Below are 26584 nucleotides of genomic sequence, written 5' to 3'. Positions count from 1 at the left end.
ATGTTGTTATGTAGAAGTCCCACCTCCTACACTTGCTGGGGGCTCATATTTCCCTCAGTGTGAAGGGGGTGATGGTTCCTGTCCTCTACAAATGTCTGCAAGTCTTTGCGGAGATGGGGTAAAAACACAAAGTGGACGAGGAAGATGTGTAGTGTATTTTAGATATCCAGCTGGCCATCTTCTTCAAGACTCTGCAGGACATCTTAATATGTGCATACTGCTGTCCACACATCACGCCAGAGCAGGGGTCCCCAAACTTTTTTCTGAGAGGGCCACATATTTTTCTTTTCTTTAATGGGGGGCCAGTCGGTTTATTAAAGGAAGACAGATGGGCCGGACTGACTACTACTAGTAGTAGTAGTATTTTATTATGATTTTACTTTTAATTATTTATTTATTCTACCTTTTAATGCTAGGATAGTTTATTTTGTTAGGCACCACACTGACAACTGATAATTTATTTTCAAAAGATATACAGCTGAATCTCAATAAATAAGAATGTCATGAAAAAGTTCAATTATTTCAGTAATTCAACTCAAATTTTGAAACTTGTGTATTAAATAAATTTAATGCACACAGACTGAAGTAGTTTAAGTCTTTGGTTCTTTTAATTGTGATGGTTTTTGCTCACATTTAACAAAAACCCACCAATTCACAACAAATCTCAACAAATTAGAATATGGTGACATGTCAATCAGCTAATAAACTCAAAACACCCACAAAGGTTTCCTGAGCCTTCAAAATGGTCTCTCAGTTTGGTTCATTAGGCTACACAATCATGGGGAAGACTGCTGATCTGACAGTTGTCCAGAAGACAATCATTGACACCCTTCACAAGGAGGGTAAGCCACAAACATTAATTACAAAAGAAGCTGGCTGTTCACAGAGTGCTGTATCCAAGTATGTTCACAGAAAGTTGAGTGGAAGGAAACAGTGTGGAAGAAAAAGATGAACAACCAACCGAGAGAACTCCAGTCTTGAGAGGCTTGTCAAGCAAAATCGATTCAAGAATCCACTGTGTTTTTTTAATCACACGTCAAACTCTGCCTTCATCATTTTCAGCACTTCCACAGACTTTTCAACTGGAAATGGGGCCACTGGGTTCTCAGCTGGAAAACTTTGGGTAACTGGGAGATGAGTGAAGTCTTGCTTTCGCACCTGTCCCACAAGCAGTGCAAGTTTCACCTTAAATGTTATTGTGTCATTTTGTCATCGCTCTGAATTTTCTAGCTGCCTCACGCATCACCTGTTCAATTGCGATGACACAGTTTGTTAAATGTACCAATCTGTAGGTGAAGTTAACAAATAATTAGGCTATATGATAATGACTGAGGGAAATTTTAGTTTGAAAGCCAACCTTTATAATCAAATACCGATATGATAAAAGTAAAACATATTTACAACCTCTAATTTTAATTTTTTTTTTTTTCAAAATATGGTTCAAATGTGGGGGTGGGCCGCATTCGGCCCCGCGGGCCTTAGTTTGGGGACCTCTGCTATAAACCATTACTGTTTATTTGATTGGAGAGAATACAGCTCCGCACCTCTTTTGTCAATGACTGTATCACACCCTCCACCAAACACAACACACTACACCACACCCAGCATTTAGGACACTAAAGGGGCCTCCTGCACCCACCAACCAGCCAAAAAATTTGGCGGCCCTAGAATTTATTTCTGGTCCCTAGTGCTTCCTCGTTAGTGGGAAGAAAACTTTTACTAGAGTGAGTGTTTAGAAGAGAAATCTGAGGCTTAAATCTGCACAAGAGTCATTCAGAAGCTTCAATTGAAGATCAAAGATTTCAAACATTCTTTTTTATAATAATGACTCTGTCATTGTGACATCATTCTGTGTATTTCAATCTGGCAGTGTGTTCTTCATGAGCAGTACTAATTTGTCTCGGACACCACAAATTGAACTCATTACTAGGCCCCTTGCATTGCTATAGTGCACTGAATGCTGGATGTGGTGTAGTGTGTTGTGGTTGACGGGGGTGTGACAGTGATTAATAAAATTGCTCCAATACTTGAACACACTAATGTCACGATACTGTGCTGGGAGGAACGAGGGAGACGTAGATCAAAGGAACAGAGTTTATTAAAGTTCAAAGACACAGGGTAAGCCACACAAGGAAATAGGGAAGACAGACGTATTTTACGATAGAGACCCAACAGAGACAGAATGCACAGACTTTGATTTTAATATAAGGGGTAACTGGGGAACACGGGTGCACAGAATGACTAACTGGAATAAAGGAAAGGAACGCAACCAAAAAAGGGCACACAGAAACAAAAACAGGTCCATATTCCTGGCATATCATCCCCCTTCTGGAAGGCCAATCCTTGCACTGATGGAACAACAGGAGGAGAATGGACATCCTGGAGGAAAATGATTAACAGAGTCCAAGGTGGAGACGACGGAGGGAGGAGCCTGTCTCTGTATGTCCTCGTGTCTCCTTCCCTTTCTCAGGGACCAAGGGTTGTAGTTGTAACCCGAAACGGTGATGTTAAAAATGCGAACAATGTCCTTTATTGTGCTTCAACCAAAATCAGCACCTTCTGTGAGATCTCTTTTCAATTCATGATACAAATGTGAAGTTCTTACATTGTAAACAGAGCAAACACATCCATATTATTCCTTACTCTTTTATGCATTACCGTGTCAACAAGCTGTATTGTGTTGGACTGAGCTTAAAGTGTACTATGGACAAAACATAATGCTTTACATTTGAATGAGAAAGTTCCATTCTATACATTTTGTTTTAAATTCACTCTACACTAAGAGGATCTGTTGGGCTTCTCTCTATTATGAATTTTCATGTGCCTTTCAAGGCTTCCTTTTAGACTTAAACTTTTCCCACACTGTTTGCATGTGTGAGGCTTCTCTCCAGTATGAACAAACATGTGCCTTTTAAGGGCTCCTTTTTCATTGAAACTCTTTCCACACAGTTTGCATGAGTAAGGCTTCTCTCCAGTGTGAATCATCATGTGTCTGTTAAGGCTTCCTTTTTCATTGAAACTCTTTTCACACCACTGGCAGGTAAAAGGGCTCTCCATCCCACATAGCAATTGACGTCTGGCCCAGCTCTGGGCCAAGCAAGCAGTTACACTCGGCCCGAATGCCGCAAAGAATTACGGCCCGTGTGCGGCCCAAATCTGGACTACAGACATGAGGCACATGTGAGCCATAACTGGCCCAAATCTCAGCCAAATAGTAACTTATAACCAGCTCTAAACTGGGCCAGAACATGTTTTAATAGTGCTACCCAATCTCAGCCTTTAGTCAACCACAGAGACCACAGTGATAGCAATTAACCATTGAATCAATGTCAGAAATGGTTGATTTATGAATCTTTTGTATCCGCTATTTATGTTGAAAATTTATCAAACCACCATTGTTGTGATCAGTTTTTGCTGTAGTTAGACTCTTGACTCTAATGTTAGATTTTCATTGTCTTTTGTAACAATGTGCTAAAATACATTGGTTAAGACAATGAAAGCTAAAATCTGCTGGGAGCAGATGATGATAGTAATTGCAATCTTGGTGAGCTTGCTTAAATATTTGTTCACAAGTGTGTTTGAATTTATACGTCGTTGGTTTTTTTTTGAGACAAATTTTAGCAGGGGTCCAGATATCGTACATAAATTAACCGGGAAAAAACACATCAAGAATCAGCGTATGCAACTCAACAATGGTGACATTCAGCAAAACAAATTTTTATGCAGAAATGCATATTAATGGGTATTAACATAGTACAAAACTCATTCATGATTCCCAGCATGCATTGCAGTTGATCTGTTTATCTGAATTAGCTTTATGATTGTCACCATTGATGTGGTTTGCATGACAAGTGTTGATGTCTAAATCTTACTTAACATTACCACAGAATTTTTACATTTGTGATAAAGAACACTTACATCAGTAATGAAAGACCATCAATTTTATTCAGTATTATTTATCAGCTTTAGTTTCTTTAACTTAATTGACACCATCACAAATAGTAATCTGCTCCAACTGCATTTTTTTTTTTTACTTTTTTTTTGGCCTCAGTGTTTATACTGAAACACTATTGTAGATCCAAAAGACAGTTATATTAACAAAAAGTAATAGTCAAGAGCCCAACTAAAGCTATTACTGATCACAATAATGGTGATTTGTTGAAATTTTAACATTCTTTTTAGCATTAATAGCGGGTGATATTAATTCAATGTCATTAACATTGACAAATCAACCATTTCTGACATTGATTCAATGGTTGCTTGATATCAGGGTGGTCTCTATCTGGTTGACTGAAGGCTGAGATTGGGTAGCACTATTAAAACACGTTCTGGCCCTGTTCAGGGCTGGTTATAAGTTACCATTTGGCTGAGATTTGGGCCAGTTATGGCTCATGTGTGGCTCATGGCTGTATTGCAGATTTGGGCCGCACAAGGGCCGTAATTCTTTGTGGCATTTGGGCCGAGTGTAACTGCTTTGCTTGGCCCAGAGCTGGGCCAGATGTCAATTGCTATGTGGGATGGTGTGAGTTTTCTGGTGGACTTTAAGGTTTCCACTTTGAGCGAAACTCTTTCCACATTGAGAGCATGTGTAAGGCTTCTCTCCAGTGTGAAGTCTTATGTGTCTGTTAAGGCATCCTTTTAGAATGAAACTCTTTCCACACTGTTGGCAGGTAATAGGCTTCTCTCCAATGTGAATCATCATGTGTCTGTTAAGGTGTCCTTTTAGGATGAAACTCTTTCCACACTGTTGGCAAGTGTACGGCTTCTCTCCAGTGTGAATACTCATATGCGTTTTAAGGCTTCCTTTTTGAGTGAAATTTTTTCCACACTGAACGCAAGAAAAATAACTCCTAGTTCCTGTAGTTTGAGCTCTTTTTTGTTTAGAAGTCTTTTCAGACTGTAAGGAACAAAAAACCTGATCTTTCTCTTCAGATTCATTCAGATCTTCTCTCTCCTCTTTCAGCGCTGTTAGGTCTAAGGTGGAAAAAAAGGAATAAAAGTTATCCCCAGTTTAGTGGCACAAAACAATTAACATCAAAACATGTAGATATGGAAAGCATGTATTCTAGAGCCTATACCAGGGTGTCCAAACCTGATCCTTCTCAGCCAGTACTGTAACAGTCACTGTCTGTCACAGGTTTTGTCAGAGTCTTCTGTTTGACATGTTCATACTTGCCACTAGAGGGAAACGTGTAGCTCAATCTGTACTAGCTAAAACAGGAAGTAGTAGAGTAAGTGATAGGTTCTGTTTGTTCTTACCGGCTGCGTTCGAAACCGCATACTTCCATACTATATAGTAGGCAAAAAGCAGTAGGCGAGCAAAAAAGTTTGTTTGAATGTTCAGTATTCATAAAAGAGTAGGCGAGAATCAGTAGGCGAATGCACTAATTCTCGCGAGATTCGGGCGTACGTATACTTAAAGTGTGTCCGAATATGCCTACTTAACTACTATATAGTAGGAAAAAAAGAGTATGTGAAGAAAGAAGTACGTTCGAAACCTCAGTATTCATAAAAGAGTAGGCGAGAAATCCCCGGATGTCCTACTGCTTCAGCCCAGATTCTGAAGTGTTCATCTGATGCACACTTTTCAATCCCAGGAGGCCAAAACGTCATCATCGAGCGGTATTGGGAACCGCAACGAGAGTGTTTACACATGTGAGTATTATAAACCAAAACACGGTTCCCTGTCTTAAAATCGTATTTGTTGAGCTACTGTATCGTAAACTGCTGATTAGCATAAAGTGTCAATACGTGTAACGTTGAAGTATATTTGTGATTTCTCTGTAAAAAACGTTTTTATTACGTATAGCGACCATAGCATCTTAAAGATGATTACTAAATGTTTAACAACTGACAGGAACATGTTCTGAGAGAATTAAATGAGCACATCACAACACTAAACAGACATCTAAACGAGTGATGGACATTATGTGAGTTTAAGTAGAATTCTCTGTTGTCAACACTGCTTTAGATTAATGTAATGTAAATAAACACATGTACATATAGTAACTAAACATGAGTTATCTATTTAATTTGTCTAATAGTACTGTTTATAAATTCAGGAGCATTTGTATTGGATAAAAAGCCAATGAACACAACAGCTACCTCATAAATGTAGTATTGAGCACATGAATCAGAGGGAACTGAATCTTGTGTGGATGTTTCAGGGACAGATGAGACAAGTATGCTTGTCTGGTGCAGAGTGACTGATGAAGCAGTGCTGCCATCAAAGGCTTTGAGTGAGTACACTACAGACATCTATTTAAACCTTAAGTTGCAGTTTATTAATAATAAAAAAAAAACTTTAATCACTTTTCTGATTCTAGATTTCTGTGCCTTTGTTGCAGATATTTTGCGGTGGAGCAGGACCTGAAAGGAAAGGTGACAGCAGCATTTGTGGGGAAAAAAGTAAAATCTGTAACTTAAAATAAAGTTTGGTAATTTTGTTAATTCTTATACAGAGATCTAATGAAATTGTGCTGTTAAAATGACAACTTTTGTATTGTATTTGTACATCTTTGTATGATCTGAAATATCTGCTGCAAACTGGTGTGTGCATCGAGAAAAGGGAAGTCCACAGCAGCATCCTGGAAATGGTCAAGTGCCATCGATGAGACCCTCCATCACTCCACCCGCTCTTTGTCTCATCTGGACCAGATGATGCTGTGGTCTCTTCATCCTCAGAGACCAAAGAGCCAGCGAGAGCATCTAGAGAAAGACTAAAATACCAATATGTCTGAATAAAGCTTTGTTCCATGTGTCTTTATTTAAGTTCATGGTTACTTTATTATTTTACTCATATGTCCATGTTGTTATCAGTAAATAAAATATAAGTTTCATTAACATATGTATTAATTAATTACTTGATTAAAAAAACCTGCTTATTTTACTAAAAAATATAAATAATTATAGGTCATTATAATTATTTATAATATAGGTTATCATTATTATAAGCAGTGCATTCTGAGGTAATCTTAATTTCTAAGTAGTAATACTTACATTTTTTTGAGTGTAAAATCCTCAAAAAACACCTCCAAACACAAGATCTTCAAGCAGCTGATCCACTTCTTCTTTGTGCAGATATTGCAAACATGGAGGAAGATGTACTAGGTAGGGTTGTTGTGTTACTGATGCTATGAGGTGTTTGAGCAGCTGTTGTGCTTATTTTCATTTTATTACTAATACTACCTAACTAACCTAACAATTACAGGCTCAGGGAAAGATGGTATTTATCTTTAACAATAAACAATCATAATGAGAAAAACTAAAAACAACTATTAGTTTGCAATTATATACACGGGGAAATATGATTAAATATCTCTGAATAATCAAAATATTCACATCATCGTTTATCAAAAATTGGATTTATTTTTGTTATTGATAAGCCTCAGGGATGAAAAGAGAAATTCAACAATTTAAACTATTTTTGTGTGTGGATAAACAATTTTTAATACAAAACAAAAGAAATAACTTTTTCAAAAAATAAAGAATTTGGGTTTTCCTGACAAAAAATATTTCTTTAAGAATAAAAAAATACAAAAACCTAAATGAACCCAAAACGTATCTGTTATACTACAATCACAATAAAAGAACAGCTGTTAATTCAACATGACCACAAAATGAACAAATTTCATCAATATCAAAATATTTATAGAAAGATGAATTAAACCTGTCGCTATATGTTAAGTTGTTGCACTTGTTATAACATCGTTGGTCACATGATAACGTCAATGTTTTTTCTTAATTGAGTTTAATTAGTTATTCTGTGTTTCTCTCTTGTAGAGGATGGTTAATGGTGTAGTTCAGGGCTATTCAATTAGATCATTTGAGGGCCGGATTATCGAACTGGAAATTTGAAGCGGGCCAAGGGGATGGGGGCCGTCCCGATCTTTTTCTAGGGGGCCTATACAATTACATTGAAATTCATATTCACTAATTTGTACAAATATTACCAAAACCAACATCTATAAAAGGTAAAGGTGCTGTCTGTCAATCAATAATAAAAAACTAGATAAAAAGTTTGTTAGCAAACTTTAAGTTGGCTTGAGAAAGCCTAGCCAGTAAGTTTTAAGTAGTTTTAAAAGCTTTTAGTTTAAAGAAAGTTTAAAGGTTTTCAGTTTGAAATAGTTTTAGTTTGATTAATAAAGTTTGAAGATAGATAGGCTAGATAGATATAAATAGTTTGAAAATAGATAGATTTATAGATATAAATAGTTAGAAGATATAAATAGTTTGAATGTGAATAGATGCTAAGGTGTTGCTATGCTGTTGCTAGCATTATTTAAGCAAGACTAGCAAGTTGTTAACATGATTTTTAGCATGACTAGCAAGTCGCTAGCATGATTTTAGCATGACTAGCAAGTCGCTAGCATGATTTTACCATGACTAACAAGTCGTTAGCATGATTTAAGCATGACTAGCAAGTCGCTAGCATGATTTTAACATGACTAGCAAGTCGCTAGCATGATTTTAGCACGACTAGCAAGTCGCTAGCATGATTTTAGCACGACTAACAAGTCGCTAGCATGATTTTAGCATAATTTTAGCATGACTAGCAAGTCGCTAGCATGATTTTAGCACGACTAACAAGTCGCTAGCATGATTTTAGCATAATTTTAGCATGACTAGCAAGTCGCTAGCATGATTTTACCATTACTAGCAAGTCGCTAGCATGATTTTAGCATGACTAGCAAGTCGTTACATGATTTTAGCATTATTTTAGCATGACTAGCAAAGTCGCTAGGATGATTCTAGCATGACTAGCAAGTCGTTAGCATGATATTAGCATGACTAGCAAGTCACTAGCATGATTTTATCAAGACTAGCAAGTCGCCAGCATTATTTAAGCAAGACTAGCAAGTCGCTAACATGATTTTTAGCATGACTAGCAAGTCGCTAGCATGATTTTACCATGACTAACAAGTCGCTAGCATGATTTAAGCATGACTAGCAAGTCGCTAGCATGATTTTAACATGACTAGCAAGTCGCTAGCATGATTTTAGCATGACTAGCAAGTCGCTAGCATGATTTTAGCACGACTAGCAAGTCGCTAGCATGATTTTAGCACAACTAGCAAGTCGCAAGCATGATTTTAGCATTATTTTAGCACGACTAGCAAGTCGCTAGCATTATTCTAGCATGACTAGCAAGTCGCTAGCATGATTTTATCACGACTAGCAAGTCGCTAGCATGATTTTAGCATTATTTTAGCATGACTAGCAAAGTCGCTAGCATGATTCTAGCATGACTAGCAAGTCGTTAGCATGATATTAGCATGACTAGCAAGTCACTAGCATGATTTTATCAAGACTAGCAAGTCGCCAGCATTATTTAAGCAAGACTAGCGAGTCGCTAACATGATTTTTAGCATTACTAGCAAGTCGCTAGCATGATTTTACCATGACTAACAAGTCGTTAGCATGATTTAAGCATGACTAGCAAGTCGCTAGCATGATTTTAACATGACTAGCAAGTCGCTAGCATGATTTTAGCACGACTAGCAAGTCGCTAGGATGATTTTAGCACGACTAACAAGTCGCTAGCATGATTTTAGCATAATTTTAGCATGACTAGCAAGTCGCTAGCATGATTTTACCATGATTAACAAGTCGCTAGCATGATTTTAGCATGACTAGCAAGTCGCTAGCATGATTTTAGCATGACTAACAAGTCGCTAGCATGATTTTAGCATGACTAGCAAGTCGCTACATGATTTTAGCATTATTTTAGCATGACTAGCAAAGTCGCTAGGATGATTCTAGCATGACTAGCAAGTCGTTAGCATGATATTAGCATGACTAGCAAGTCACTAGCATGATTTTATCAAGACTAGCAAGTCGCCAGCATTATTTAAGCAAGACTAGCAAGTCGCTAACATGATTTTTAGCATGACTAGCAAGTCGCTAGCATGATTTTACCATGACTAACAAGTCGCTAGCATGATTTAAGCATGACTAGCAAGTCGCTAGCATGATTTTAGCACGACTAGCAAGTCGCTAGCATGATTTTAGCACGACTAGCAAGTCGCTAGCATGATTTTAGCACAACTAGCAAGTCGCAAGCATGATTTTAGCATTATTTTAGCACGACTAGCAAGTCGCTAGCATTATTCTAGCATGACTAGCAAGTCGCTAGCATGATTTTAGCACGACTAGCAAGTTGCTAGCATGATTTTAGCATGACTAGCAAGTCGCTAGCATGATTTTAGCATTATTTTAGCATGACTAGCAAAGTCGCTAGCATGATTCTAGCATGACTAGCAAGTCGCTAGCATGATTTTAGCATTATTTTAGCATGACTAACAAGTCGCTAGCATGATTTTACCATGACTAACAAGTCGTTATTGCTATTTGGGCCATTTGGTGTCGCCAAAACACATACACTCACATGCACATACACATGCACGGTCAAGAGCATCCTTACGCTGCGCACTTATTTACGGCAAGTTTATTTTTTATAAATCCCGATATGTGCGTGGAAAAATTTGCATGCATATTTCTATGCCCATTTTGTGCGTACGCAACGTTTATACATCAGGCCCCAGCTCTATCAAGATGTATTGAAGGTATTTTGTTCTCAAAACATATATCTTCACTAAAATCATAACATTAAAACAACATAACCTACTTTTTTTCTGATAGATGTACTTATGTAAAGTTGCTAATAAACTGTTTGTGTATTTATTATCTGAACTTTTCACTGTTGATAAAAGAAGATATGGAGTAACAGCTGAATATGTTTGCATGTTTGTGCCAATTAAAAAACTGAAAAGGTAAATCAATGAAGCATATTCCTTTACACTGGAAAAAAATTTTTTTAAACAAAATTGCTAACATAAAAGAACATTACCACTGAAATAAGTAAGATCAAATACAGACCATATTATCATTTATATCTAATAATATTTATATAATTAATATATAAAATATATTTATATATATTTTATATAATAATTTTAGCACAGATTATATGCACATTTAAAAAAAGACAATCTTTGGAAATTTTAATCATATTTCAATAACATTCACAATAAATAAACCTTTGTAGTAGTAAATAGAAACTGCGACACATATATATTTTTGTGTCCTCATTTGCCTCGATAGCAAAATAAAAATAAAATCCCTGACAGTGTTTCAGTAACTTTCCAAAAGAGGAATAAATAAATAAATACACAAACAAACTAAATAACAAGAGATTGATTACAATAGTCAAAAGAGTGATAGATCAAATTTGCCATCACAACCCCTTTGTAACAGTTACATAGCAGCATTAACTAGATTAATGTGAATTTAATGTCAAGGTATACTGTATAAGAAAGTATAGTGTTTTAAATGCACATTAAAAATAGAGAAAACTAATTCTAGGTTTATGATGTTATTAACTTTAGAAATGCATCATCATAAGGGTACAAAATTCTGTTCTACAATCAACATTTCTATGATATATTTGTGATTCGAGAGAGAAGTGCACCAATGGGACTTTTATTTTGCTCTGATGATGTGACGACATAAAGATGCGCTGCGCTCCTCATCTGTTGTTTTTCAAGAGAAGAAAGGTTTGTGGTTTTAACGTTTTTAAGTCAATGCACGCTGTTGAAGGCGTTTTTATAAGCTGTGTAAAATAAATGCATCATTATCAAATATAACGTTATCATGCGTTATTTAGTGTAACTTAAACGTAAGCCTTTAATAACAGAAGTGCGTTCCGTTTCGCTCTCTATATCATGAATCAATCGTGTGATGATAAGAAGTGAGAGACTCAGAATCCGAATCATTTGAATCGAATCATTTGTGAAATGATTCAGTGATTCGATTCAGCGGCACGCGGACTACAAACGACAACAAACACAAACGAGTGAATCACAACCGAGAATGATTTCATGAGACTGTAATATATTAAATATGATAAATAATAAATAAAGATCAAATAAAGATCAAAATCGTCTACTTGAATATAAACCGGTGTAATTTGTATTATAAATTATTTTATATAGAAGTCTTTTAACTCTGACTGTCTTACTAGTGCAGCTGTTTTAGATACAGATAGAGATTTAGTTTGCATTGATTGTTCTTTCTATTAATAATTCTTATATTAAACAGGACAAAGTGTTCAAACAGAAAAAACTCCTGGAGAATCAACAGAGATCCATGTGAAACACTATTATAAAGATGGCGTTTATTAAAGAGGAGAGTGAAGACATGAAGATTGAAGAAACATTCATCAAACATGAAGATACTGAGGAACAAACACAGATGGTGTTTATTAAAGAGGAGAGTGAAGACATGAGTGAAGAAACATTTAGAGTCAAAGATGAAGATACTGAGGAACAAACACAGATGGTGTTTATTAAAGAGGAGATGGAAGACATGAGTGAAGAAACATTTAGAGTCAAACATGAAGATACTGAGGAACAAACACAGATGGTGTTTATTAAAGAGGAGAGTGAAGACATGAGTGAAGAAACATTTAGAGTCAAACATGAAGATACTGAGGAACAAACACAGATGGTGTTTATTAAAGAGGAGAGTGAAGACATGAGTGAAGAAACATTTAGAGTCAAACATGAAGATACTGAGGAACAAACAGGTTGGTTTTTATTCTCAGAGCATTTGTTATTATGACATCATGCATTTAAATCAACAATAATATGGAATTAGCCTTAACCAAACATTGTAACATTAAACCTAGTAGGCTATCTGCTTCTAATATTAAAACCATTGATTTATAGCACTTTGGCTAATTATGCAAAAGTACTAAGAAAATAATTTATTTGGCACAAAGCAAACCTTGAAATGTGAGTAATTACATTTGGCTACTGCATGCTGTCTACATGTTCATTTAAAGTATTTGGTAAGCAAATAAAACAAGGAAAAACACTTAGGCTACACCTATATGAATCCACACTTGCGTTTTCAAGCATTTTTCAAAAGTTTCTCATCCACACTGAAATGTCAAAAAACATTTAATTCATCAGATGATACTTTTTCATGCAAATTTCCTTTAATTTACCATTTTTTTGTAGAAGAAGACAATGTAGGACATACAGAAAAACAGTACAAAATGGGACAAAACAGTGTTGTAAATATAAAGCAAGTCTGACAATAAAACAAACACAAAAATAATTATATCTTGTGTGTATATAAAGTTAAAAAAAAGCGAATAAGGAGGAAAATGAGGAAAAAGGGAAAGAAGAAGAAAATATATAAAGAAAATTACTGGTTAAAGAGAGCAAATGAAGAAAATTATATAAATAATATCAATATATTCAAGTAAATCAATAGATGACCACTGTTCAGGAGGCATAGGTCAAACTTACACCAAGGTACTGTATTTTAACATGAGAACGGTATAAACCAGGGGTTCTCAAACTGGGGTACGTGAGGTGATGGAGGGGGTTCAAAAAAACAAAAGGCTGAGCATTGGCATTAATTTAATTCTACCCCAACTTGAGGTTAAGGTGATGAGCAGGCATACATTGGGCTCAGGTTGTTGTGCTGAGGTGTTTCCCATGCATTGATTTATTTGTGGTGACTCAAATATCATACATCGTCACTACATTATCAAAACTGACCACAACCAATAGATTTTCCAAAAGGCTTTGACTTTGTTAAACAAACATGAGCACTGTGTATTTCAAAATCAAAGTTTTTATATCACTGTTTCTCTGAAGGAAACCTTTAGAAGGTTCAGAACCTTCTTTAGAAAATTTTCTTCAAATAATGCCTGATAAAGCTACCAGTCTCAGATGGAACATGTGAGCTAAGGACTCTGTTCTCTTCTCTGTGCGCAGTCATATCAGGTTCTTAGGCCTTTTTTGCCTCCCTGTTAGGCTGCTTCTGTCATTGAGCTTGGCAGTGCTTCCCAGACTCTTGAGGTTCTCCTATGAGCAAGCCAGGAAAAGTGTCTGGGTCCCCCTCTCATCTCTGAGAGTTAAGTCCTCTGCCCCATGGAGCTTCGTGAGGCAATCATATCAGGTGTATTATGCTGATGATACATGGGGCAACTTTTTGAGCAATTTTATCGGGCAACTTTTTTTTTGCAATATTGTTTGGGCACTTTCCCATTGAAAATGGGTAACAGATTTCTATCTGGATAATTTAGATCAACCGTGAGCCCTGTATCTCACCTGGTTGCCCATTGACGGCAACATTTGCCAAAGTTGACCGGCAACATTGCTCAAAAAGTTGCCCAGTGTATCATCAGCCTTGGGCCTTTCCTTAAAGGGTTATGAAACCCCAGGCAACTTTTTCTGAGATTTTAGCAGAAGTGTTTGTGTTGCACATCATAGAAAGCAACGTTGGCATCTGCTAATATTAATTGTTAGAGATAACTGGTTAATTTTGAGCTTTTTTGCGCTATTTTCATCTTCCGGGTTTAAAATCTACATTGTCCTGACGTCAGCTTTTGTGACGTGGCGATGGACTATAGTACATCGATGACGCGTCGGTGTCTCGTAAATATCCATGTCGCTGCGTGTTCTTATCCTATGCGAAGTCGATTCGCTTAATTATCCACGACAGCGCTTGCTGATTTGCTGTGGCAGGCGCTTCAGTCTCAGTCTATGAGATCGCCCAGAGCCGTTTGTTTCTCTATGGCTCTGAGATCGCTTACATTAACTGAGAGGAACGTTCATGAGTGAAGGAGTCCGGCACACACGATTCATTCACAAAGTAAGTGTAAGCGGTTTTTCTTTGACGCAACCCATCAAAAGGCTTATATAAACGCGCCAAAATAAGCCTTAACAGTTATTAGTGGTTCAACAGTGTGTTCATATATAGGTTTTCGATGCATAGTGCAAAAGAATGCACATTTATTTGTGTTTTAAACTCGTGGGGAGCGAAATGAAACTGTCTGAACCCAAAGTTGTCTGTGTGGTCTCTCTCCCCGATCTCCCCTCTACTCCACGCAGCGCTGTGAGCGCGCCACGCCCACTTCTGCAGCATTTTTCAAAACTGTGGTGAGAGTAGCCAGTGCTGAAACAGGGGGGTTTCGTAACCCTTTAACTGGCCTCTGTGCTCATTATAAGGTCAATTATGAGCATGCTGCCATCATCTTTTGTTTTATCATGTTGTTAGGTCCTAGGTACTTTTTGGAGCCTTGCCTGATTGAGCTGATAAAACTGTGATGAGAATATTGCTTGTGAATAAATTACTTTAACAAAAAAATAAAAACAAATCTTACATGCATCTAAGGCCTTGTCCACACAGAGATTAGCTGTATATGCAAAATTGTATATTTTTATTGACGGATCTGGCGTTTTGGGAGAGTAAAACCAATATGTATTTAAAGGTGCCTAATGCATTTAGAAAATATTTTAAGTTGTTCTCTGATATCTACATAGAAGGTAGGAAAGGGCAAAAAAAATCTCCAGAAACGGTTTTACAGGTCCATTTACAACCAGTGGCGGCTGGTGCTAAAATTTTTTAGGGGGGCGCACACAAAATGAATCACACTGTTAATACAGGCTTTATTATCAGTAAAGTAATCATTTAACATTTGTAATCATCCCAAAAAATATTAGCAATTTATTTTAATGTGATTCAGAGATAAAGGCCATAGTACTAATGTTATCCACACGAGGGAGCCACAGGATAAATCTCAAAGACAGAGAAAATAAATTGATTTGTAATAAAACATTGAATATAAATTAATTTCCATCAAGTTAGATATAGTCCAATATAATAAGTAATTATAATGCTATTGACAATATATTTGTATGTCCAATTAAAGAAGGAACACTATATATATATATATATTAATATTGTGCTTATAATAATACTAACATAAACACTCACAATTTACTTGAAAAAAGACATCTACATAAACCCTTGCTTGTACCCCGACGATTGAGTTAATCTGCATTATTACAGTTTACGTTACTTTCTGTGTAGTTGCCCACAACGCTTCGGTGACAGGACTTTCAAATAACAAACAATGAAAACAATAAAAGGCATGACTTACATGGCATCTAGCAAGCAAACTCTATCCAAGCTCCATGATTCGTACGTTTATTTTATTTTATTTTTTTCTTCATTTGAACGGCTTGTGAAAGATAAAATCAAATTTACTTTCATATCGGAAAAGATATTGCACATATTTTACAGTCGAGAACGGTCCAATCCCATGAGGACAAAATATATAAAAACAAGTTTGATTGGCTAAGATCTAAAGTGGGAGGGTCTGGGGCGCAGTGCTCTGCGCCCCGAGGACAATCTGAAACAAGCCAATCAGAGCGCAGCCTCAAGTCACATGCGTTTCAAAAATTTACAGACCTAATAGACACCCATTTGGCCGGCGTCCCGCATACACAAACAAACGAAAAACAGTTTAGATTTTTTTATATTTAACAGGTACCTAGAATGAAATGCTCTGTTATTGGCTTATTTGGAAGCTTCATGAATATTAATGAGCTCTGCTCTGATTGGCTGTTTCACAGAGCTGCTCATCTCTATAGCGGGTACACTATATTTAATTAGGAGCTCTAGCCGCTTTTAATATGTGGTTTGTTGAATCTGCCGTTTTGAATCTTAGTCTGATTACTGTGATGCATGTGCTCTGTGTAAAGTTATCATGCAGAGAGAGTGCTTCTTACCACACACGTTCAGCTGTATGTCAGTGATACTCAAGATCTGTAAATCATTCGCCATCATCAGGCAGTTATTTCTCCATCATTCACCATCATCAGCGCAGTCATGTATGTTTATGTGGTAAGTGAAATCCTATGTATTGCAATGTAACAGGCTAGCGCTAGCATTAAGCTAACCGTGTCCCTTCAGTGGCTTGCCTTGTTTTACTGATGTGCTGACGATACTGATGATTGGGCGATGCAAATGTTGGGGGCGTAACTATTAACGATCCCAGGAAAGTTTCGTAACAGTCTGTGTTATGTTGGAATTGACCTTTTTTTCGGTGGTCTTTTGCAAATACTAGATTTATATAAGGAGGAGGAAACAATGGTGTTTGAGACTCATGGTATGTCATGTCCATGTACTGAACTGTTATTATTTAACTATGCCCAGGTAAATTCAGTTTTCCATTCTATGGCACCTTTAAACCCGGTCCCTGAGTGGAAACATAAGAAAATGACACTCATGTGGTTTCGTGTGTACAGTGAATCTGTATATTTTCTAAAATGATAATGTCATCAGCCAATGTCTCGCCCCTAGTCAGACACCGCTACTTCACATAACAAAAACATGAACAAACATTGAATGATTGTCTTTTTATTTACTAACATTAACACAGATTAACCCTTAAGCTCTCCTTGGGGTCAGGCTGACCCCACTGGAGTTTTCCTTCTTTTTTTTATAAAGTTCCCTTAATCTCAGGGGCATGAGACTCTGTGACTTTTCCTAAATAATCAATCTAAAAACACAAAAAAAAATCCGGACTTAATTCGGTTGTTCTAAAGGTGTGTAAAAAAAAATTTACCGTTTCCTCTCCTTGGGGTCAGATTGACCCCACATTGAAAATGAATGGGAAAAGTAAAAAAAGCAATTTTTTTTCATTTCGTTTGTCCAAAAAAAGTAGTAAATCCAGTTTAAATCTAAAATAATTAACATTTAAATAAAGGCCTGGTCCTAAAGCATAAATTCAAAGTGGAACAAACTTTCTATCTCACACACACACACACTCACAAACACTCACATGTGTGTAATTGCAACAGGGAGCAATTATATAGAAATTGGCATAAAAAATCAACATATCTGCTATAAATCTGAAAATGTTCATACATAAATGAAGGACTGGTACTAGAGCACAAATGCAACATGGAACATGCATGTTGACTCTCACACACACCCACACACACACACACACACACACACACACACACACACACACGCAGAACTCTACACAAACACATCACACACCATGCCCCTGCCCCTAACACACACACACACACAACTCTACACAAACACACCACACAGCACCCCCCAAACACCCCCCCCCCCAAAAAAAAACACTCCCCCCACACCCACACACTCACACAAAGAGAGAGAAGAGAGGGAAAAGTGCAGATAAAAGAAAGATGAAAGACAAAAATTCAGCAATTCTAAAAAACTAAAATTCTACGCTTTTACAAAAAACCACATTTTTTATTTATTTTAAAATGTTCAAATATATATATATTTACAAAATATATATCATAAAGTTGTGAGGAGAAGTTGAAGCATGAAGAAAAATAAAGTGAAAATGAAATTAGTCCCTAAGGGCCTCTGCTGGATGTATGTGGTCATTGCACTTTCTTTCTTTAACTATATCTTCAAAAGTTTTTCCACTAACCTGTAGATGGCAGTACTGTATCCCTAACACATAGAGCAATGTCCAAAAACAATTTAGATTAAATTTAGATCATCATTAAGGTGATTTTTTTATTAAAAATTAATTTTTTATAAGCCACTTGGTGGCGTAGTTGAGTAATTGTGCAGTAAATGGGTTAAAAAGTACAAAATATCCATGAAAACACAGCAGAACTGTAAAGTTGAGAAGTAAACGAAAAAAATGATATATAGTTTATAATATTAAAAATGTATAATTCATTATGGAATCACACTTTCAATCCTTGGGGTCAATCTGACCCCAAAGAAAGTAAAGATAAAACCTACTTAAGGAGAGCTTAAGGGTTAATAAATGTATTGTTTCATGTTTTTTTTTTTTTTTTTTTTTTTTTTTTTGGTATACTGCGTGCAAGGTTTATGGGCACTGCCAAAAGTTTCTTTTCAATTTTTAGTGTATCTCTGTGGCAGAATTAATGCGCTACATATTTATCTGGCATATATACTACATAGTTTTGTGTCAGTTTCATGTGGTCGCAGGTATTTCTTGAGATGAGGGGGAAAAAAGATTGAATAGAGAAAGCTCTGACATTGTGTGGATGTAGCCAAACTTTTTACTTGGACAAATGGATGATTTAGGTGTCCAAAGGACAAGCACATATCAAGGCTTAATGTTGAGCTCTGGGGGCTGTTTCAAAAGAGACACACAGAAAACCTGGGATTTAAGTCCAAAACGTGATCTGAAAAAAATCTAACAAATCAATCAGGGTTAAAGTTGTACCAAAAATGACCATTTAAGTAAGGTTATTAGTGACTAATAAACTATCTCACTAATTTGATCCAGGTTGAGTTAGTCAAGATAATTTAATATGCATGCTTCTTAAGCAGTCCCTAGTGTCAATTATAGATCAAATTGATCCACCATGGCAAATATATTTGTACCATTACATATATTTGAGATGTTGTGTTTTCCTCAGTGTATATTCTTCATAAGAATATGTAAATGTTAGAAAGTCATACAACCATCCACTTTGTTGTCAGGAGTGGACGAGGTACACACATGTAAACAAGTGCTGACACAATATAATAGTAGTTTAGTAAGTTCTGAAGAAAAACATACATTTGGTTAAAATATGTGTTGTTGGACATTAAATGTGACATGTATTATAAACTATAATGTAAGTGTAATTTTTATCATAGCAATAAATGTAAATCAATTGTAAGCTGACTAATACAGTCCTAATTACTTCCTCAAATGAATAAATGTATTTTCCTCTTCCCAGTTAAAATGTAGGCTGTTTTCTATCATTTCATTTTTAATTTAGTCTTTCAAAGACTGGAGATAGAAGGTACAGCTGTCATAAAACCAGAGAGAAAGGCTGTAAAATCAGTGCATTCCTATTAGTCATTGTTAAAGGACTCAGCTTAGCCTGTCTGTTTGCCTTTGGACCAGGTTAGTTTAACAGCATTATGCTGAGTTCAGACTGCATGATTTTAGCCCCGATTTTGACTCGCCGACAGGTTTTGAGAAATTGCCGACAAATGCCCAAAACCACAGGCAAATCGGTGCTCGTTCACGCGAGTGACAATCACACCTTGTGAACTATCAAAGACGCAATCTGAGAGAATCGCAGACGAGTCGCCGACACCCATGAGATATTTGGCATGCTAAATATCTGGACCTGCCGTGTGAAAGGTGATCTGACTGAAAATGACATCAGCGATTAGCTACAGCCAATGAGAGAGCAACATCCAGGCCAGCGGGAAGTTGGGGGAACAGTTACGAAGGTATAGACCACAATATCAACAAGCATTGTTTTGGCTTCTTTTCTTTTCGCTGCAGATGAGTGCACATGCAATTTGTATGACAAGATTCTTGCGGGCTGCCATTTTTTTAAATAATAATCCCAGTCTCACGTGAAAACTTGCACGACTGACCTCGCGTTGTTTCCATGTCACTTCTCGTGAGTGTTTCGTTGTAAGACGTAGTTTGCGGACCGGGACAAGGTTGTCAGTGATTCTTCCTATTGTAAAGTCAGGCAGTGTGAAACCTCCTATCGCTGATCCATCGTGCAGCGTGAACACAGCAGCGACAGAATACTACCCCAGATAGTCATGCAATGTGAAAAGATCTGTGACACGATTGCTTTGAAAGTCGTGCAGTCTGAACTCTGTATTTGTTGTGATTTCTGTGGAGTTTTGTTATTTATATGTTTAATTAAATGTTTAATGATTAAATTTACTTTAAACTAGAGCTACCAATGTTGCAAGTTACACTTTAGCAGCCCAATAGTGTAGTGCCTCTTTAAGAGAGGAGTGTGCTATGAGCACGTGTGACCGGTGTTTACTACGTGAAAAGGAAGCGTGAGATTCATTCAGTTTGTAATAACTTTCAACCCGGTGTGCAGCTACTTGGTAAACTCTCTTAATCTCAAATGTTTTCTTGTCTACTTTAATGATGTATGCTTTATGTTGTCTGCTGTCGCAATGCTATGTTGTTGTATTGTGTTTATGTCCGTTGCACGTTAAAGATAACGCTATTTCACAATTCTCCGGTAGATCAAAGCAGATTTGTTTACTGATAGAGATAGACGTGGTGGCGAAGCCGTGGGATTAACATTTAGATTCATAACATTACTATACTATACGTGTTCATTTGTATTTACTTTATTTAGTTTTATAATGTTTGATGAAGTAGGAATCGCGGACTTCCTGGTTTGCCGATTGCATGCATTTTGCATAGAGTTGTGGTAGGACTTGAGTTGATGCATAATGTTTGAAGTGTGAATTGTGTACGTTTAAATTATGAAATTAGTTTTATTATTATAGTATATTAATATTATTTATATTTGTATTTTGATTAATGTTATTTATTGTTATTGGGCTGTTGAGTTAAACAAGGGGCTGGTTGTAGTATGTACATGGAAATTGAAACGTTTGCATTTCTTGTTATTTCAGGTTTATTACTGGTTATCCTTTTTGAGCTAAAAATAAACAAACAAATGTGGAATACAGAGTAATATCCTCTTTGTACACGGGGTTGCCCTTTCCGAGGGAAGAAAACGGAACAGTATTAGTTGCCCTGTGCTCCGTGTCTTAGAGTTTGCACTTGACTAACTAGGGCGCAGGTCAGGAAGCAGACAGACTGGCTAAACCGACCGTCTGCTAGCCACCTCACATCAGAAATCAGATAATTCTCAGCATATAGAGATCCCTTTACCTAGATATCACACTATAGAGAATGTGTCTGTTCCTCGAGCTAGAAAATACAAAAAAACACCCAAACCAAATTAAGAGTAACAATTTAACTGATGTTCAACAAATAAAAAAATGTATATAATACAGAGAAACAAATGATAAAGCTTGGCTTATTAAATATCAAATTTGAAATGAATTGGTTGATTATCTGATTGTGCTCCTCCCGAACCTTGTAAATAAAATATAATTTGGGGAGTTTCTCCTCTTTCTTTTTTCCTAGCCTCTCTCTAAATGTCTCCCCAGGAGACATCAAATGGGTATATAATAGTTGAGAGCAGTCTATATACATTTCCGAGATTTATTTAATTGTATAACAGCCACCTTAATCTCTGTAGGATACCGACCAACTAGGATCAGGTTTGGACGCCCCTGGTAGCATCTAGCATTCATGCATTACATATCTACAAGTTGTGATGTTAATTGCTTTGTGCCATTAAACTGAGGTTAACTTTTAAATTTTTGTATTTCCACCTTAGACCTAACAGCGCTGAAAGAGGAGAGAGAAGAACTGAATGAAACTGAAGAGAAAGATCAGTTTGAGAATCTTCAATTTGTATCTGGAGAAAAGTCTTTTTGTTTCTTAGAGTCTGAAAAGACTTCTAAACAAGAAAGAGCACAAAAGACAGGAACTATGAGTAGTTTAATTTTCTGTCAGTGTGGTAAGAGTTTCAAACAACAAGGACACCTTAAAAGGCACATGAGGATTCACACTGGAGTGAAGCCTTACTCATGCCAACAGTGTGGAAAAAGTTTTACTCGTAAAGGATGCCTTAACAGACACCTGAGATTTCACACTGGAGAGAAGCCTTACTCATGCAAACAGTGTGGAAAGAGTTTCAAACAACAAGGATACATTAAAATGCACATGAGAGTTCACACTGGAGAGAAACCTTACTCATGCAAACAGTGCGGAAAAAGTTTCACTCGTAAAGGATGCATTAACAGACACATGAGATTTCACACTGGAGAGAAGCCTTTCACATGCAAACAGTGTGGAAAGAGTTTCAGTCAACGAGGAGGCCTTGAAAGTCACATGAAAATGTGCAATAGAGAAAAGCCTTACAGATCCCCTCAGTCTGAAAAGAGGTTGAATGAAAGTGGAAACTTTAAAGTTCACCAGACAATTCACATTACAGGGAGCCTTTTTACCTGCCAACAGTGTGGAAAGTGTTTCACTCATAAAAGATACCTTAACATTCACATGAGAATTCACTCTGGAGAGAAGCCTTACACGTGCAACCAGTGTGGAAACAGTTTCAGTCAAAAAGGAAGCCTTAACAGGCACATGAAGATTCACATTGAAGAGAATCCTAAAAGATCCCCTTAGCATGGACAGAGTTTCAAACAAAATGTCTAGAAAGGACAGTTCCGGTCCTTGATTCTGATTGGCCACAATCAAACCTGTTGTAAATTACTCTATGACCTCACCTCTTTGTTTCTTGGCAACTACATTGTTTCAACCACGATTACAGTTGAGGTCAAAAGTTTATATTACCCTTGTCAAAACAATCCTAAAGGATTCCAATAAGAATCGTATACAGGGCTCCTACAATGACATCAATTCTAATTCACACTTTAAAGCAATGTGTTTTGTCCATGGTACACTTTACAGTGCCAACTAGCTATATTGTGTTTGACTGAGCTTAAAGGGATAGTTCACCCAAAAATGAAAATTTGACGTTTATCTGCTTACCCCCAGGGCATCCAAGATGTCTTTCAAGGGAATCATATGCAATGAGAAAAGCAGAGGAGTGAATACTGAGTGTTGTTGGTCAGATGGTCAAGAACTAAACGGTGCTTATTCTTGTCCACAAATGCCAACATCATTTTAAAGCTCTTTTAGGAAAAAAAAAAATTGGTTTCTAAATAGATCTTATAGCACTAGAATACAAATGCAACTTTATTGAGCACAATTTTGTGCTGTGATGGGAGTTAAAGAGGACCTGTTATGCCCCTTTTTCTCAAGTAGTCTTAGGTGTTTTGAACTGAATAAAGTCAGCATCACATTTGCAATCCTGCTAATATTCAGGAAAACAGGACACTTCTTCTTTAAGAGTTGCTTAAACACACCATATGTTATTAATATAGAAAATATAGTTGACAGCACTGGTTTTCAAAGACTGAGATGCTTTTTCAAGATTGGATTGTGCCTTAAAGCCGATCGGAGAGACAAGTTGCAAGTAAACAAAAAATTTCATTGGACTATGATGTTACATAATTTTGTATTTGTATTTATATAATGCTTGGCTTTCTGATTTCTTCCTGGGAGTCCTGACTAGCAGTGCAGGTTGCTAATTGAATAGTTACTCATATTTTGTATTTTAAATATGAAATTATGTTACATGTACTTTGTTACTCCCCAACCCTGGAGCCAAATAATTAAATAGAAACCGAAAATGTAGATTTAATTAGAAAATCTTTCTTACTTGAATTCTACTTTTAAATTCTCTAGCGTGAAGATAAACATGGCAGATAATGTTTTTTTGTTTTGTTTTTAAGGAGCTGATTTTTTTATAATTATATGGTAGTTGTGATAAAAGCACAACTATATATATATATAACTGTTTTTAATTATGGCTATAATTAATGGCTAAAATTGGAAGGAAATGCGTTTAATAGAGACAGATCATTAGCAGTATTTGTATCAGTGAGACTGGGCTTCATTAACAATTGGCTACTTGGTGAAAGATGCCAATAAGCCACATATTTTAAATGTACAATGATTAAGTTGTTTTACATTAATTTGGAGATTCAATGTGAAACTATTGTCAAATTAGTATTGTCAGTTAGTTTTTAATTGATTGACAGCACTAGTCTAAATTTTTGTTGTCTGTTGCTTTGTGCCATTAAACTGCTGTTTTCTTAATTTTTTCTTATTTCACCAAGAACTCAATGAAACAGAAGAGAAATATCAAAATGAGAAACATAATTTTAAAACAGAAGAAAATCAATTAGTTGCTCACAGAATAAAAAGACTTTCTCACCAGAAAAAAAAAAGTACAAACCTTAATTCTAACATGAGAATTCAGACTGGAGAGAGACCTTACAGCTGCCAACAGTGTGGGAAGAGTTTATCACGAAATGGAGATCTTAAGACTCACATGAAATTTACATTGAAAAGAAGCCGTTAATATGCCCTCCGTGTGGAAAGAGTTTTACAAAGAAATATGACCTTACTGTCCATATGAGAACTCACACTGGAGAGAAGCCTTTTACCTGCTCTCAGTGTGAAAAGAGATTTATGTGGAAAAGAACCCTTACTGTCCACATGAGCATTCACACTGGAGAGAAACCTTACACCTGTGAACAGTGTGGAAAGAGTTTCATGTATAAAGTAAACTTTAAGATTCACATGAGAGTTCACACTGGAGAGAAACCGTACAAGTGTCTTCAGTGTGAGAAGAGTTTCACATGTCAAAGCAGCCTGATCCGTCATTTGAAAACTCATTCGGGAAAGAAACTGCCGTTTTCTTCAATGCAAGAAGAGGTTTAGAAAATGGAGCAATTTCTACAATCATCTACACGTTCATTTTGAAATACATTCAATTGTAGTCAAAGTACTAAAACATTGTTTTTCACCAGACTTACAGAACAATCATGTCACTCTATTCCATGTGTTGATTTCTCTGAATCAAAATATTAGTCAAACTTTTACCTTGCTAGAAAAAGCAACAATGTAACTGGAAGATTATAAATGAATTGACATAAACTGAACAAAATGACATGTTCCCATTGATTTTAAATGTATTCTAGCTTATTGTTTAGTCAATTTAATGTTGTAATATGTTTACTTTTATGGACTTTATCAGAAGCATGAAAATATTATTCTAGTTTGTGCAGGTCTTTTTTATAATCTGCACAGTTCATTCTTTGTTGTGCTTCCATTAGCCTGGATGTACAGTAGATTAATTTGCTACAATAAACAATCCTAAGCAGCTGGCCTTCATTAATTTTTTTGTTAATTATACATTGAAAAAAGTGTTTTAAAAAAATTATTAAATAGTTGTACTCAACAGTAACATTTTCATACCCCTCCTCTGTCTATGCACAAATAGCTTCATCAACCCATTATATTTATTTTTTTGTTGGCTACCCAGCCAAGCTACATTTTACAACTCATCACTTTTAGCACATACTTCAAACACTTTATGGAATTCTCATTTGTACAGCATTTTTTCTGTTGCCAAATTACACAGTTCTGTCATTTTTAACCACAGACTACTCACACACACAAAAAAAACCTCTTCACTCTTTGCACTTTCAGCTCCTACAATCTCAGTCAAAGTCAGTACTTTAAGAACCTATCAGCTTTCGTCTTGATTTCGTCACGTGTTCCACTTCTTTTTGTTCAACTTATAGCCTTATATCATTTTTACCTTCATAGTATCACGACTGTGTGTATGCAATGCACAGAGATGAGAATTAATTGAAAGTTCTTTAATAAAATCCACAAAGGGTAATCCAGACAGGTAAGCAGAGGAACATACATCCAACACAACACAAAGACATTTAAAACTGGACAAAAAGGAAGGGCCAAGCAGGAACCTAAATACACAGGATAATTAAACTCAGGTGCAGCTGGGAATAATCAATTAACTAAACTAAACAGATATGGAAAATAAATTACACTATTGAACCTAAATATGAAACAAACCTCACATTAAAGCATTTATATAAACACTTTCCTTGTACTTGTGACAACTACATACTGTATATCAAATATATCTTCAAATATACATGTGTAGTACGGTGGCCCCTTTAAGTACATCACGTACCTATATAGGAGGAGGTTGTTACATGTCTCCTAGTGTTTCTTCTCCTTGTACTGTCATTTTTTGACAGTACAAGGCTGTATGTACCCTGCATTCCTATTTCATTAAATATTCTGTTTAATTGTTACTCTGGGCTCCTTGTCATTCCCTCTGACTCTTCATTCCCAGCAACCGTAACAGAAGACAGCACCAATAAAATTATGACAGAGGCTGAGGACAGGCTGTGGGGACTAATGGTGCATTCACACTGCACACTTTGTCTGCGTCAGGCAACGCTC

The 26584-nt window shown here is 36.3% G+C and overlaps 1 protein-coding gene and 1 long non-coding RNA gene across 2 annotated transcripts; both read left to right on the top strand.

The window, feature by feature from the left end:
- The first annotated feature begins 4606 nt into the window (after positions 1-4606).
- Positions 4607-6843, top strand: LOC141326089 (uncharacterized). The gene is made up of 3 exons (XR_012353854.1): positions 4607-5655; positions 6168-6239; positions 6348-6843. It is a non-coding gene; the product is annotated as an uncharacterized lncRNA (long non-coding RNA).
- A 5263-nt stretch (positions 6844-12106) lies between these two features.
- Positions 12107-25469, top strand: LOC141326078 (uncharacterized). Its single transcript, XM_073834779.1, has 2 exons — positions 12107-12586; positions 22011-25469. Exons 1-2 carry the CDS (start codon positions 12169-12171, stop codon positions 22859-22861), a joined length of 1269 nt encoding a protein of 422 aa, XP_073690880.1. The 5' UTR covers positions 12107-12168; the 3' UTR covers positions 22862-25469.
- The last annotated feature ends 1115 nt before the right edge of the window (positions 25470-26584 follow it).

This window comes from Garra rufa, chromosome 1 (assembly GCF_049309525.1).
Source record: "Garra rufa chromosome 1, GarRuf1.0, whole genome shotgun sequence".
Lineage (NCBI taxonomy): Eukaryota > Metazoa > Chordata > Actinopteri > Cypriniformes > Cyprinidae > Garra > Garra rufa.
The sequence above is the reverse complement of the archived record's forward strand: the minus strand, read 5'-3'. Positions and strand labels throughout refer to the sequence as shown.

Bases quoted from the DNA above. Each gene is read 5' to 3' on its own strand.
- LOC141326078 (XM_073834779.1), top strand. From the start codon at position 12,169: ATGGCGTTTATTAAAGAGGAGAGTGAAGACATGAAGATTGAAGAAACA. The intron at 12,587-22,010 runs GTTGGTTTTTAT...TTTCCACCTTAG, and splicing joins AGATACTGAGGAACAAACAG to ACCTAACAGCGCTGAAAGAG.